Raw genomic sequence first — 17,040 nt, forward strand, 5'->3', positions numbered from 1 at the left:
CGAACTAGTGTGTATGTATGTGTGTGAAAGATAGAGAGAGGAAGAGATGTGATGGGTTTATGTTTAATTTCAGTGATGGTTTATATATATATATAGGTGTGGCTACATGATCACAAGTTTGCCGTAGGAACCATCCTGGTTGGTGGACAAGAGGTGACTCCACCGAAAAATGATTAGAAGACACCCATTTACGCGTGCCAACTCATGGAGAACAATTATTGCTTGTGTTTCTCGACACACACATATTTATGTGAAACTTCCTTCCACTATTCCATTGAAAATATTTTCAGTCATAACATTAATGGTTAGTGTTCCAAATGGAAGGTTTTACTTATTTTTTCTGAGGTTATAATTTTAAATATGAATTAAATATGAATATTTTCAAATTATTAATCACTAAACTAAGTTATTTATTACATTTATTTAGACCATCAATATTAGTCACTCTAAGGGTGTACGGGGCGTAAGCGGGGAGAGGGTTCGGTGACCGATGTCCCCGATCGGGAACACCGCCGCCATCAACGCGGGGACCCGAATCGTGGGGTGATATCGGTGTGGAGTCACCGCTGTTTGTGCACGAGAATTGAGGAACGGTAATGTGGGCAACGGTCGGATTTTTTTTAAAAAAAAAATCACTTTTTTAAAACATATATAAATAACCATCCCATTCACTCCATTTTTTTATACTCAAACCATATCAACCTCACACATTTTTTATACTCTCCAACCACACCCACTTCACTTTATTTTTTATACTCTCAAACCACACCCTCTTCACACCGAGCAATGGAGAACCAACCCCGCGAGGCCAAGAAAAAAACTAAGGGACGGGGCTCGCAACCGTCTCGTGGTGGTTCGAGCGGTGCAAGTGCTCAACCACAACCCCCTTTCGGATACAACCCCCTTTCGGATACACTTCACAACCCCCGTTTTTTTTCCACCAACCTTCACACCCCTCGTTTTACAACACCCAACAACCCAATTTCGGCTATTTTCAAAATTTGTTATCAATGGACGCTCCTCCTCAATCCCCCGCCTTCGACCCATATGCTTTTCGTGCCCCACAAGTTCCATCTACACGAGGAAATGTCGAACGTCCTCTACCTATTTTCGACGACGAGGACGATGAGGTAGTGCCCGAAACTCAAAATTTGGGCGACGAGGACGAGGAAGATGAATATAATGTGGATGAAGACGCGGGCAACGAAGAAGATGACGCTCGGGAAAAAAAGGGAAAAACGAAGATCACGAATTGGACAAAGGTCGAAGAAGAGGCGTTGGCAAAGGCGTGGGTACATTACTCTACCAACAAAAAGAAGGGCAATCAACAAAACCGCGAAAGTTTTTGGCGTAAGATTTTAGAGCATTTTAACAAAACTGTCGGTGGAAGTAACCGAACCGTTCATCAAGTACCGTCTAAATGGAACCCGATGATGACGAAAATAAACTTTTTCAACGGCCTATACCAACAAGCGGTAAAAATTATATTTTTTTTAACATTGTATATTTTTAATTTTTTTTTCTAAGTTCATATTTTTTTAACACTTATTTTTTTAACACTTATTATTTTATTTTTATTATTTTATAATATGTATGATCGCACACGAGGAAGCGGATGTAAGCATCTCGACGTGATGAAAGTCGCGTTAAAAAAATTTAAAGATAAATTTCTGAACGGTTTTCAACATGTCGAGGTGTGGGAGGTCGTTCGAAGACACGAGAAATGGGCCCAAGTCCCATTGTTGGGTGAGGAAGGTGAAGGTTCGGCACATAAAAGAAAGCCCGTTGATGTGGACCCTTCGATACCGGATATGAACGAAGACCCCTCGCCACAAAGACCACAACAGCGAGACAAGCGTCAAGCTACATTGTCCGAGGGAAGCTCGGCCGAGTTGGCGGCACAATTCAAAGAGTACACTGCCATGAAAGAAACCAAGCAAGCGGTAGAATTGGAGGCGATCGAATTGAGGAAAAAAAGAGAGTCGGAGGCTCGCGAGCTCATATCGGAACAACGCGAGACGATGAAAAACTACAATTACGATCGACATATGAAAATATTCCTCAAGCCGCACGACGATGCTCCGCCAAGTATGTTGCCGTTCATCCTCGCCCGAAAGCGCGAAATCGCTAACAAGTACGGGTGGCCATGCGATTTCTAAAATTTTAATTTTCTAGTTTTAATGTAATTTTTATTTTCTAGTATGAATGTGATTTTTATTTTTCTAGTTTGAATGTATTTTTTTTTAATTTAATGAAATGTCTTTTATTTAATTTTTATTTTTATTAATATTTTTTTAATTTATAAACATGCATAATTTTACAAAAAAAAAAAAAAAAAAAAAAAAAAAAAAAAAACCCAAGTCCCCTAAGAGGGGAGTGCCGCCATCAAAATGGGGTGTTAGGGGAGTTTAAGAGGGGAGTTGACGTTTAAGAGGGGAGTTGACGTGGCACTAGTTGATTGGTTGGGCGTAAGAGAGGGGACTCACCTCTTAGGTGAGTGCCCCTTACACCCTAAGTTTACTTAGGCTAAAGGGTGTGGGTTAATGGTTGGGACATGATTCGCCTCCCATCCAAGACGAACCGGCGCCACCAGTATTCGCTCTTCACCTGGATGCCGCAGAAAATAATGGGGAGAGTGGGAGTCGAACCTGGATCACAAGGAACGCCAAGTCTTTCCTCAACTACTCTACCACTATCTCACTGACGATCAATATTAGTCATTCTAAGTTTATTTATATTTACTGCCCGCTTGCTCTATCTTGTTAACATGTCATGTATGAAAAAGAAAAGCATGACTGAGCTTAATGCTCGGGATAACCATAAATAACAAAAATATAGATGATTTCAAATGTTTGAAATAAATAAATAACTTATACTGAAAATGTAACGAGATTTAATTTTCCTATATAAAATCCTGCTTGAAAAGTTTATTTGAGAACACTTTTTTATCTAAGAATGCTATACATCCAAATATCTTTTTTTTTAATATTTAAAATGTCTACTACAAAGTCTACTACAGTTCTAATAAAACTTTGATACAACGTCCTAAAATATAGTATGATTAAGTGGTTGTTGCGGAAACGTATGATTCGAATCAATTGTTGTAGAATATTGTCGTCGATTGTTGTAGAATCTTGTCGTTTATTGGTAATGGTGATGGTGGTGGTCATTGGGAGGAAGAGAAATAAGTTGTGAGAGGTTTAGGTGGTGGCCGGAGTGGTGGTGATAGTGAGCCATATAGTGGCCGGAAGAAACAAGATGTAAACGTGGTGGATAAAAGAAATCTAGAGCGGTTCTTGAACTTCCGAAAGCACCCGGCTTGTTTGTAGGACACCTTGCTTCTATGTATGTATGAGAAATGGTTGAATAATGGTGGATGATGGTGGTAGTATGGTGAGGGGGTGGCGGTCGTAGGTGGTTATGGAGGAAGAGAGAGAGCTTTGTTGTTGTGGTGAGTTGATGAAATGAAGGTTCTTAACTCTCATGTATACTTATAGACCAATCTTATGAATGTCCAACATGTATTATGTTCTCTAGATACCCCACCATTACAATTTAATAATCAAACAAAATGGAGGTGGGTCACCCCTAGTGGTGACCGTCAAAATGAGGGGGGGGTTGGGGTTGGGGTGTAATGGTATGGTTACACATTTAGTTAGGATCTAAGGTTATTTAGTTAGGATAATAGTGTGTTATTTAATATAAAGGGTGTTCGGGGACCCTAATTAGCTCAGAAAAGTAAAAACTATGTTTTTGGCAATATCTTTATGTTCCGGGTAAAGTCCGGTTGTTCGGTTGGATATTGATCCGTTAAAGTGCTAAATAAAGCTATAAAGTGTCGTTTATATTGTTTTTAGTGATACAATAAATTCCCAACACTTTGGAAAGTGACTAGGACTATTTTGCCAGGTTTTTGCACTTTACTAGTATTGTTAAATGTTGAATTTTTGTGTTTAATGCAGAATTTTGTAATTAAAGTATGTTTTAGGCACTTCCGGTCACTATAACTATCACCTCGTGACACAGTTTTATGATCCTCACCTCCCTACATTCCCTACTAGTGTAGTAATCTATTCCTGGCTCATACTGGCCTCAGAAACAATGTATGTATAGTGCTGGCAATGTCAGCATGTTTACTGGGTTATCCGCTCACTGTGCTAACTGTGCTTTTGTGCATCAAGTATGTCACTATTGTTTGTGTGTAATAAATGGAGTGACAGTAATAAAGTATGATGCATGAGTATGTATGTATCAGAAAACAGAAAGCAGTTTATTCATAATTGTAATCAAGCACAGTAATTAAGCACTAATTAAATATTAATTAATTTGTACGGATACCTGGATTTTTGAGGGTTGTCACATTCTCCCCCCGTTAAGAAAATTTCGTCCCGAAATTTTAGGCTCTGCTTCTAGTTGCAGGGGTCTTAGGAAATAAATGGGGGTACTTTTCTTTCATGCGATCCTCACGTTCCCATGTGTATTCTGGTCCATGTCTTGCATTCCAACGAACTTTAACGAGCTTGACACTACTCCTGCGTGTTTTGTTTATTTTCCAATCAGTAACCTCGACTGGTTCTTCAACAAAGTGGAGCGTGTCGTCAATATGAATTTCGTCAGCCGGGATGACAACAGTTTCTTGCGTCAGACTCTTCTTCAAGTTTGATAAATGGAATGTATCGTGAAGACCATTAAGTTCGGCAGGTAAGTCCAACTTGTATGCTACTAAACCAATCCTTTCCAGAATCTTGAACGGACCAATATAACGCGGATTCAACTTTCCACGCTTTCCGAAGCGTGCCACACCCTTCCAGGATGATACCTTCAACAAAACCATGTCTCCCACCTCGAATTCCAGAGGTTTCCTTCTTCGGTCCACATAGCACTTTTGACGATCGCAAGCCGCCTTGATGCGTTCTCGCATCTGTGCAATCTTGTCTGTGGTTTCCTGGACCACTTCAGGACCAACTAACTGCCTATCACCTGCGTCAGCCCAACAGATCGGTGATTGACATTTATGTCCGTATAGAGCTTCGAACGGTGCGACTTGAATACTTGCGTGATAACTATTGTTGTATGAAAATTCGACCAATGGTAGGTGAGTATCCCAACTTCCACCTAAATCCATTACGCAAGCTCGCAGCATATCTTCTAAAGTCTGAATCGTTCGTTCGCTCTGTCCATCTGTTTGTGGGTGAAAAGCGGTGCTCAGATTCATCAACTGAGATCCGAATGCTTCCTGAAAGGACTGCCAAATCCTTGACACAAACCTCCCGTCTCTATCAGTGATGATCGAGAGAGGCACTCCGTGACGTGTAACGATCTCTCTCATGTATATCTCAGCCAACTTGCTCGTGTTATCTTTCTCTCAGATTGGCAAGAAATACGCAGATTTCGTTAACAGGTCTACTATTACCCAAATAGTATCGTGACCTTTTAGCGTTCTTGGCAACTTTGTTATGAAATCCATTGAAATCTGTTCCCATTTCCATTTGGGTATTTCGGGTTGTTGCAGAAGTCCTGAAGGCTTCTGGTACTCGGCTTTTACCTTAGCGCACGTTAAACACTTACTAACATAAACTGCAACATCCCCTTTCATCCTAGGCCACCAATAGAAGTCCTTAAGATCTTGGTACATCTTATCCGCTCCTGGATGAATAGAGTACCGTGATTTGTGAGCCTCATTAAAAATAACGTTTCTCAAACCACCAAACAGAGGAACCCAAATTCGTCTCATGAAACATAAAGTTCCTTCCTCGTTTGGTACTAACTGCTTCTCCATTCCACGGAATGTTTCATCCAGGCCCCGTATGTATGAAACCCAAATTCGTCTCATGAAACCCAAATTCGCACACTTTAAACCCTCAAATGTTTCATCCAGGCCCCGTATGTATGAAACCTGTTCAAACAACAATTCAAACTAATAAAACTGAACATTAACACATATGAATGACAAATTATAACTCAAATTTTCAACAAAAACAATATTAAAAATATAGTGTGTAAGTTATAACATTTTTAAATTAGGAAACACTAAAGATACTTGTGTACCAACCTCTAAAACAATTGTTTCAATTCATCACCCATTTATAACCCTTTCCATTTCTATGGCTATAGCTACAAGTAAATGGTGTAACATGTTCAATATTAAACCCTATGATGCGGAGATAACCTGTGAAAGGTAAAATAAAACATTCTAATGAGTGGATCAAGTAAAAAAAGTGAAGAATCTGTGAGGGAAGCAATTAGTATGAAGAACCTGCTGTGAGAGACAACTAAGAAGAGGATATTTAATATGTGATATTTCAAGAAGAAGACACGCGTATCCTGTGACTGGGTTAAAAGAAAGAATTGTTGTTTGATACAACCGCAAGAAGAATCTTAGTGGGTCATATTGTCTAAAAAATATATGCGAGATGGATTCAATTCATGTGATATGATGGTGGGTAAGTTAATGAAGATCGGGTGGAGTTCGTGTTGAGACAACCAGAGAGAGGTGGGAAAGCCAAAAAGCATATGACTCCAATGACCGATATGTGTCCTCATTGTTTGTTTTATTATATAGTATAGGTATATATTTGTTATTATTTGCGGGTATTTAGGTGTGTACTTGGATATCTGTGAATATTTTGTGGATTGATTAGGATGTAAATGAACTTATGCGTTTCGTTGAAATTTGAAACATATTTTTTATTTGGTTGAACTTGATTTTAGCTTCTTAAACTTACTTTGGATATGTTTTTTAAACTATTGAATGAATTTTAGACCTTTGAGTTTTCAAAGCTATCTATTATTATTTTTTTTATTTACTCGAGACTAATCAAGCTGAGCCGAGCTAGCAAAGTTTGAAACCAAGCCGAACTCGAGCTTAGGTATCCAGCTCGGTTTCAAATCCGAACGGGCTCGTTTTATAATCGAGCCCGAGCTTACCCCTAGCTCGACTCTGCTTGTGAACGTACACTTTGATGAGTTGGCCATGCGGCTGAACAGGTTTCCTAAACATTCCATGTCCATCAACTTCTTATGTGGGAAAAAATGTAGACAGGTTGAACTAGTAGAATATGAAAGAATAAAGAATTTTGTTGTTCATTTATTTATTATCATCGTTGCATCAAGTACAAGTACAATATGAAAGAATAAAGAATTTTCAAGACTGGAAATATTTACTAGAAGGTGATGATGAATTGCATTCAAACCAAAATCCCATGTAGGCTTAGAGGAATCTGGAGCGTTTGCATTCAGCAGGAAGACCGTTAGTAAAGCGTGTGCGGTCATTGCAGTAGTTGTAGATCATGTGCTTGTTCTGCACCCACCTAATCCTGTTTCGGCCAGCTGCATCGACTCCTTGAGTTCTCCATGCCTGGTTGTCATTTACAGAGCTTGTCGACCTTGAGTTAGGACCAACTTTATCGGCATTGGCATTGAATTTCCTGTAGTAAGCGGTGAAAGGTGCATTTTTCCAGTCAGTTTTCACACGCCCACCCTGGGTTGCCCAGTCATCTGCATTCCACAGGCTGGCATACACTCTCATCGGTTGGCTCTTGGGAAAGGGAACTCCAGCAGCCTCATGGTTGTTAATGAAGATCAATTCGGTAACCAAGAATTATCCGAGTCAAAGAACATGGGCCTCGGGCCTGTTTCGTATTTATTTATTTGTTTATATTATGTCTATTAGTATTGGGTCGAACAATAGGTTATGTTTATGTATTTAGTTTGGGCCGTAGGCCACCAGAATGGGTCGAACAGTTTATGTATGTCCAGTCCGATTTATAACCGGTGTGGGTAAAGGAGTTTGGGCCATAGCGAACCGGCGTGTCTCATAACCGAAGGCGGTTATTTCTGAATCGTCACACCTTTCTGAAACGTTGTGACTTTTAGAGACATGCCCCTTGATCCCCTATAAAGCCGCTGCCAAACTCCCTATTCATACGGTTATCACATCGACAGTTATCAAGTATATTTCAAACGTGTGTTTATCAAGTTTATCATATTCAAGTTTCAGTCAATCTAGTTATATTCATTCGGTTAGTTTACTATTTCTGCAAGTCATTCTCGTTTCAATTCATTATCATGAATTCGTGTGAGTGTTGTGGTTTGTACGTGAATGATTGTGTTTGTGGTCACAAGTCCATCCGTTCCGATTGGTCCTGGGTTTCCGATGACGATGATACCAACATTGGTATCAGAGCCAAAGGTTTAACAGGAACCGGAAGGAATTGTGATCAAGGAGAGAACCGAATCGGAGGAAACAAGGGGAAATCGGTTATGACCGATTTTGGTGATGATGTGTTTGTTCGTAGTGGAGAGTGCGGCCGGGCGGCGGAAGTGGATGAGTACGCGCAGGGGAAGCCAACCATGCGGACCGGGGTATCACCAATGAAAAAGTTTCCAAAGAAGGTATTCAGAGGGGGTTTCACGAAGAAGAACGGGAAGAAACCCAACGCATCAGTGGGTAGGCCAAGAAAACCGGGGGTTCGGTGTTTCAAGTGCAAGAAGTTTGGCCACATAGCGTCAATTTGCCCTAGTAAGTATATTATACTATCACCTTTACCAGTCGAGAATGATTATATCGTAAAGGATACTTGCGGGGGTAAATGGGATTCAATCTGGGTTGTGGATCCCACGTTTAAGACGCACATGACGGGAAATCGTAGTTTGTTCAAGTGTTTTAAAAGACACTTCGGGGTTATAACGAATGAAAGCAAGAAGGATGTTTCATTTGTTCATGGAATTGGTGAAGTAAAGGTGCCGGTGGACGGCAAGGATAGGATAATTCCGTGTGTTAGTTACGCACCAAAACTTGACAGGAATGTTCTAAGTTTGGAACAACTCCTGTTTCAAGGAATCGAGACGGTTACTATGGGTGAGAAGTGCGTATTGAAGAAGATGTTCGGTTGTCGATCAAAGGGTTTTGATATTTACGAAGACAAGTCGGAAACCGACTTGGAACAAGATTATCTTGACGCTTTTTATGATAATCTTGGGGTCGACAATGGGTACAAGGAAGAAAAAGAAAAGTTTCAAGAATGTTTAGGCGATTACTATGAGCGGGAATTTGAAAAGTCAAAAAATAAAAAGAAAGTGTATGACGAACGCCCAAGTGCAAGGAAAGTCGTGTACTCGAAAAAGGCAAAGAAAGCCTTAATGATTTATCTCGAGGGCGAGAAGGATAATCCACGACAATCAAGGCAAATGCTTCGGGAACGGGCAATAACTCTCTCTCAACTCGAGGAGGATGTTGTTGAAAGGGGGTTAATCATGGAAAGTTGCATTGAACCAGGGGATCTAATCACACTACACGAAGAAATCAAGAAGCACCCAAGATTCTTCGACACACCGTTTGAAGAAATCTTAGTTTGGTTCATCACGAACTTTCTTGGAATTGTTTGTGAGAAGGCAATGCCACCGGAGTTAATTGATGGTCGTGATGTTAGCCTCATACTACTACACCGCATCGTGAAGCACAACGGTGGGTTTGATGAAATAATGGCAAAAGACAAATGGGGCGAGATATCGGTGAAGTATGGTTACGACAAGGACGACGCCTATGAAATGAAGGTTGCATACGTCTACTATCTAGAGTTGGCCGAATGGTACTTTGATTACATCAATAAGGAGCGTGCAAGAGAGAAAGTTGGAATGGCCGAAAGCTCGAGCAATTGCGGATGGATCGAAGATTCAAGTGATGATGACGTGGTGGTGAAGATCAAAGTCACCAACAACCGCAAAGAGTAAACGGATCGAAGGGCTCGGATATTTCTTGCTTAAGGGGGAGAATGAAGATCAATTCGGTAACCAAGAATTATCCGAGTCAAAGAACATGGGCCTCGGGCCTGTTTCGTATTTATTTATTTGTTTATATTATGTCTATTAGTATTGGGTCGAACAATAGGTTATGTTTATGTATTTAGTTTGGGCCGTAGGCCACCAGAATGGGTCGAACAGTTTATGTATGTCCAGTCCGATTTATAACCGGTGTGGGTAAAGGAGTTTGGGCCATAGCGAACCGGCGTGTCTCATAACCGAAGGCGGTTATTTCTGAATCGTCACACCTTTCTGAAACGTTGTGACTTTTAGAGACATGCCCCTTGATCCCCTATAAAGCCGCTGCCAAACTCCCTATTCATACGGTTATCACATCGACAGTTATCAAGTATATTTCAAACGTGTGTTTATCAAGTTTATCATATTCAAGTTTCAGTCAATCTAGTTATATTCATTCGGTTAGTTTACTATTTCTGCAAGTCATTCTCGTTTCAATTCATTATCATGAATTCGTGTGAGTGTTGTGGTTTGTACGTGAATGATTGTGTTTGTGGTCACAAGTCCATCCGTTCCGATTGGTCCTGGGTTTCCGATGACGATGATACCAACAGTTAAACACCCTCACTGGTATGTTATCAATCAAGAAACTGTAGTAAAATGTAGTTGAAGATCAGTACATGTCAGTAGTACGGGTAACTTGTGTGCATAGATCGAATGTGAGATGGACTTACATGATTCTTTGTGCGTTCCATACAATAGTGTAGGTGTGGAAGGCGGCAGTTGGGTCGAACCATAGGTGAAACTGTTGTTCCTTATCTCCTTTCCCTTGCGAGTATACATTGGTGTGGATTGTGTAAGGGCTTCCTGTGGTGTTGCCCAAGAACTCAAAGTCTATCTCATCATGCCCCGCTCCTTGTGACGATAACTGGTGTACAAAATCAGTCATGCTTTTTGTTAGGGACTTGGTAACTATGATATAATGTCAAGATACAAATTTTGAAATCATGAGGGCATGGACTACTTACATAGAAGGTGGTGACAGTACCAGCAGAGTTTCCAGGTACTAGTTTGAGTTGCATGTCGAACCTTCCAAAGAGGTACTCGTGCTTGGACTGGAAACCTGAACCGGAGTACTGATCGAGTGAAAGGGATAGATCCTGACCGCCATTGGAAATTTTAGCATGTTCACCTCCAAAAGTGATGTCCATTTCGTCATAAAAACTTCCTGCCGATGCAGCTACAATCAGACATGAAATTGCTAGAGCAATTGCACAAGCATTATGGCTTGAATGTCCCATTATTCTTCTCAACCGAACTAGTGTGTATGTATGTGTGTGAAAGATAGAGAGAGGAAGAGATGTGATGGGTTTATGTTTAATTTCAGTGATGGTTTATATATATATATATAGGTGTGGCTACATGATCACAAGTTTGCCGTAGGAACCATCCTGGTTGGTGGACAAGAGGTGACTCCACCGAAAAATGATTAGAAGACACCCATTTACGCGTGCCAACTCATGGAGAACAATTATTGCTTGTGTTTCTCGACACACACATATTTATGTGAAACTTTTTTTTTTTGAATAGCAAACGGAACTTTTATTTCAACCAAACAAATCGAAAGCTTACAGCCAGAAACTGAGAGCCATCAATAGTCATAACAAAACAAAACGAAGCGAAATAAAACAAAATTACATCAAGAGAACTATGCTATGAAGTTGAAGTCCCACCATTGTTGTCGTGAAATAGCTTTAAATTTTGACCTTTCTTTCATATAATGATATGATTCTTCCTTTATACCTTGTATTATGTTTTGAGATTCACCCGTTTTGCCATTGAAGATTTTATCGTTTCTAATTTTCCATAGTGTCCATATCGTTTGTAAGACTATCGCGTGGATCATCTTCCTTTTATTTCGGCCCCTTTGTAGATCATTTACTCTTTGTAACATTTGTTTCAGAGAATCCCCCAAGTGTAAATCGTTACATTTTAGCCATTCGAATACCGCTTCCCAAACCCGTTTTGCATAGCCGCACTGTAGTAGTACATGATCTGCTGTTTCTTCCTCCGAGTCGCACATTCTGCACCTGTTGTCTTGCAATAACCCCCTTTCCCCTAATGCTTTTGCTGTTGGTATGTTGTTGTCTATAGCTCGCCATGAAAACATATTGCTTTTGCTAGACGCCCACTTGTTCCAAACAAAGTTGCCGCTTTGTATATTCAAGTCCAATTGTTGTGCCAACGCTTCTCTCACTGCTTTCACCGTAAAACACAGCTGATCTTCGTCCTTCCAGTACCACGTATCATATGTTTCCCGTATCGGATGCTGCATGAGGCGTTCGTTCAGCCCCTCCATCTCCATTTTTTCGCTTTCTGTTTCTGGTGCTCTCGACCAGGCCCATTCCCACATTCTACCTCCGTTATTTTCGTTGTAGTTCTCATTTACAAGTGCCCCTTTTTTTACAGCTAGTTGATATATTTCCTGGTATTGAAACTTCAGCGGTTCGTTTCCCAACCAGGTATCTTCCCAAAACATGGTCTTATCCCCAATTCCCACTTTGCATTTGAAACATGAGTTTAAATTAACATTGTTTTTTGCAAACTCGATACCGATCTCCCCAATGTTCTTCCATACCCCCGTGTTTGTTTTCTTTACCGGTATTGACATAATCTTTCTTTTATTACAGTGTATTGCTTTTACCACTCTTGCCCATATCTGGTTTGGCTCCATTTTTAGTCGCCACCACCATTTTAATAATAATGCCAAGTTTAAATCTTTGATACTCCCGATTCCAAGCCCCCCGAAGTCCTTAGACGCTACAATTCTTTCCCATCTAACCCATCTTATTTTGTTCTTCATGCTGCTTCCTCCCCACAGAAACTTTCTTCTTATTCCTTCCATGGTTTTTATTACCGCTTTCGGACATTTATATAGTGACAGAAAGTAATTTGGTAGGCTCCCCAAAACTGACTTTATTAATACTACCCGACCCGCAAAGGATAGATTCTTTGCTTTCCAATTAGACAGCCTTTTGTTGAAAGTATCGATCACTTCTTTCCAGTTTGCTATTCTATTCATATTCGCACCTACTTTTAGTCCAAGATAAGTAAATGGGAACTTACTTGGTTTACACTTGAAGATTTCGGCCATGTTTTCCACCTCTATTTCCGAACGACATACTCCATTGGCTCTTTCTTGGGTTCACTTTCAAGCCAGACGCCAAATAAAAAATTCTGAGTATCCTTTTCAGGTTCTTCATGTTTCCTTCGTTCCATTCGCCAATAAAAACTGAATCATCAGCAAATAACATATGGGATACAGTTGGGCAGTGGATACAGTTGGGCAGTTACCTGGTAGGCTTACTCCCGAGAAAATACTTGCATTCCTAGCCCTTTCCATCAGAATATGTAGACCTTCCATTGCTATTATAAATAAAAAAGGTGACAATGGATCTCCCTGTCGTAAGCCTCTTTTGTATTGGAATTCCCCCGTTAGGGATCCATTTACTAGTATCGAGCCTCTTCCTGCGAATAGAATCCCCATTACCCAGTTTCTCCATTTTGCTGGAAAGCCCATGTATGTTAATATGGAAATTAAAAATTTCCAATTAAGTGTATCGTACGCCTTCTCTATATCCGCTTTAAACACAAAAATGCTTTTTTTTTTTTGTTTTTTTCGCCCATCCTATAATTTCGTTTATAACCAGAGGCCCATCCACTATATTTCGGTCGGAAACAAAGGCTGATTGAGCATTTGAAATTACCTTCTTTATGACCCCTTTAATCCTATTTGCGAGTACCTTCGATATAATCTTGTTAACCACTCCAATAAGTGAGATGGGTCTAAATTCCGAGAGAGTCATGGGATCGTTCACCTTGGGTATTAGAGCAATAAAGGATGCGCTGCACGTATGATGAATCGAGCTATGTATGTAAAATTGATTCATGACTTCCATTACTAGCTCCTTGAATTCCTCCCAATAGGATTTAATTAGTTTGAAAGTTATGCCATCCGGTCCGGGTGCTTTAGAGACCCCACACTCCCATACCGCTGCACGTACTTCTTCACAAGAGAATGGTACTATCAGCCCTTCCGCTTGGCCATGTGTTAGCTTTGAAAACCCACCCGGTCCGATACGGGGCCTTGATTTTTCCGGTTCATCGAACTTTTCCTTAAACGCTTTCTGAAACTGGTTTTTAATTCCTGTCGGATCCGATATCCACTCCCCTTCAATCCAAAGGCCATTGATCTTGTTTCTTGCTATGTGACTATTAATTATTGCATGAAAATAACTTGTATTCTCGTCCCCCAAACCGACCCACCTCATTCTTGCCTTCTGTTGCAGGTCCGATAGATGTGCTTGATGCCAATCTCTCATCTTCGCCTTGCACTCTTGCCATGTTCTTATTTCCTCCTCCGTAAGTCTCCTGTTTTCTGCTAGATTATCAAAGTTCGTAATTTTGTTTTGTACCTCGGTGAGTTGTTTCTCCTCCTCCTCTTTCTTATTTTTTCGCCACACTTTTAGTTCATCTCTGATCTTTTTCAATTTATAAGCCAAGATTTCGTCTTTGAACGTAGAGTCGCATGTGTTGGCCAAACCCTTTTTCATCGCTTCCTCAAAACCCTGCATCTCGAACCAGCTATTGAATAGCCTGAATGGTGTCGGACCAAAGTTGTTATCCGTTGTTACAAGAATAAGTGGGCTATGGTCAGAAATATCCCTATTTAGAGCCAGCAGCGTCGCATTTGGCCATTTGGACATGAATTCATCACATACTAGAACCCGGTCAATCTTACTAAGATTTGTCCCATCCCCTGACATAAACGTAAATCTCTTGCCCCCCATGTTGTACTCTTGAAGTCCGGCACTACTTATGAAATTGTTGAAATACATTGCTCCATTCACATCAAAATGTGGGTTATATCTATCTTCTGCTACCCTTACTTCATTAAAATCTCCTAATAGTATCCACTGTCCCTCCATATTATTTCTTACAGCTAGTAATTCATCCCATAATCTTCTTCTGTTTGATAGTATTGTTGATCCATACACATTCACTATTACTAGTTCCTCCTCAAAGCCCGTTACCTGGCCCTTCAGTAGTAGAAAATTTTGATTTTTAATTTCTAAGTTCTTTTTGAACGTACCTTTACACCATATTGATAACAAGCCTCCTGATCTTCCTTCTGCATCCACCTTCGAGTATTCAAAATCGGAGTTGCTCCAAAACCTCTTAATAATATTTAGTGGCATATCTCTAAATTGTGTTTCTTGAATTGCTAAAAAGGATAGGTTGTATTTTGTAATGAGTTCTCTGATCCTTGCCCCCTTCCCGGCCCCTCCGGCCCCTTTAATGTTGGACAATCCGTAATTCATGACTGACCGACATCCTCCTGATCTTCTGTTACAGCTTTTTTGATCATCGCCTCTTTTTGGAGTAGTTCGACTCCCAGCTCCATTCCCACCTTTAATGTTTCGTTGATCTCCTTTTGAATCTCTATTGGCTCTGCATGTCTTTCTTCCTCCTGTGATTCCGGTACAGTCATTCCCCCATGTTCCTCTTGACCTGAATCTTCTACCCAGTCTGATTCATAATCATCATCTAGCCCAGCTCCTAACTGATCAAGCTGGTTGGTGTCTACTTCTGGGATACTTGCTTTGACCTTATTTCTTTTTTTATTGATTTTAACCCTCCTGTCTAGTGCCCTCTTCTTGGTACGAATTCTTGATTCATCAGATAAATCCAGATTTAGGTCTGGAAGTTTCTTTTTGGTGATGTTATGATTGGGCTTTAGACTCCCAGTACGACAATCCATAATACTTGACCTCTTTCTTTTGTTTTGCGTGGACCTGGGCAGCCCACCAGATTTGTCTTCATTAAGCCCAGATGGCCCAAACAGTTTTGTAAACTGGTTTATCTCTACGTTTGTATCCACGTCATTGTTGCCAGCTGTTGCATTTCCAAGGTTGACTTCTTTGTCCCTTGAATTCCCATGATCCTTTTCTTTTTCTCTCTCCTCATTGAATACCTCATGTTCCAATACCTCGTTCCCATTCTTCGGTGTTCCTTCTCCAACCGTTGAGCTTCCTTCCTTATCCTCCTGACCCGTCGGTTCGTTTTCCGGTACCGTGACCTCATACTCCGGTGACTCCTGACGGTTTCCATCTTCTGAGCTGCTCTGATTATCTCCTAGATTATCTGTATCCATATTGTCTAAATTCGTGTTTTCCACCGAGTTAACATTGACTATTACAACCGGTAGTTCTGGGCCGTCTTCAGCTTCTGCATACAGGTTTGGCGTCCAAAACCGGTGTTCTTCTGTTACCCATACATCAAAGAACTTGTGTTTCCATCTAATTGTTATTTTTTCGTTTATTGTTGAACCGTGGTTTACCAGTACACCTACTGCATCATAATTGAAATTCATATCGTTTTCATCTGCGTTTGATGGTTTTATGACTTTTCCAAACTTTTCTCCCACACAGTTGAATACACCATCTATCCATAGCTGCAGCGGAACACCACTAATTCTGAGCCACGCGATTCTTTGGAATGGTATCTGCTCTCCGTTCCATTTCCTTGCATATTTGCACCACCTTTTCCATAGATCTTCCTTTTCTGTTAATATATTTACCAAACTTTCCTCTGAATCGAAAGTTACTAGGATAGTTAAGCCCCCCACATACCTTACTTGATCGTCTCTTAGGCCCATTTGTTTCTTCATCTTTCCAACTGCTTTAAGATATTCGACTTTTTGGAGTTCACCCACTATTGATTTCCCTTTCCATTTTTGGTATGGTATTGATTCGTTTGCAAATGTTAACCAGTTCCCGTCCTCATGTTGGGGTCTTTTTCCTCTAGCCACGTCCGCCCATGACCTTCCTTGATTTGTACTTGACACCTTGTGTTCTGCTGTTTTGTTTACTACTGGCTGTGTATGTCCTTCCGTCTTTTTTCTCCATACACTCCTGTTTCTTTCATCCTTTTTTTCTATCTTCACAAATCTCGCCACGTTTTTTTAATCTTCCAACCGAAAAAACTCATTTGGTTCAAAGCCTTAATCATCTTCTCTGTATCATGGACTTTAACGAATCTAAGGAAACCGAACCGTTTCCCTCTCTTGTCGAGTTTCCTTGCAATGTATGCGTCCACCACCTGCCCGTAATTCTTACATTCCGTCCACAGATCACCATCGGAGATGTGTGGATGGATGTTAGAAACATAGAAAGTTATTGCCTTTTCCTTGAGTATTTCATTCACGTGCCCTTCTTTCTG

The 17,040-nt window shown here is 40.5% G+C and overlaps 1 protein-coding gene across 1 annotated transcript; it reads right to left on the reverse strand.

Moving 5' to 3' along the window:
- Positions 1 to 7,064: 7,064 nt before the first annotated feature.
- On the reverse strand, positions 7,065 to 11,091 carry LOC110920451 (xyloglucan endotransglucosylase/hydrolase 2). The gene is made up of 4 exons (XM_035979897.1): positions 10,788 to 11,091; positions 10,494 to 10,687; positions 10,372 to 10,409; positions 7,065 to 7,599 (listed from the first exon to the last, which is right to left on the reverse strand). Exons 1-4 carry the CDS (start codon positions 11,058 to 11,060, stop codon positions 7,211 to 7,213), a joined length of 894 nt encoding a protein of 297 aa, XP_035835790.1. The 5' UTR covers positions 11,061 to 11,091; the 3' UTR covers positions 7,065 to 7,210.
- Between the last annotated feature and the right edge of the window lie 5,949 nt (positions 11,092 to 17,040).

The sequence above is a fragment of the Helianthus annuus genome, chromosome 11 (genome assembly GCF_002127325.2).
Source record: "Helianthus annuus cultivar XRQ/B chromosome 11, HanXRQr2.0-SUNRISE, whole genome shotgun sequence".
Classification (NCBI taxonomy): domain Eukaryota; kingdom Viridiplantae; phylum Streptophyta; class Magnoliopsida; order Asterales; family Asteraceae; genus Helianthus; species Helianthus annuus.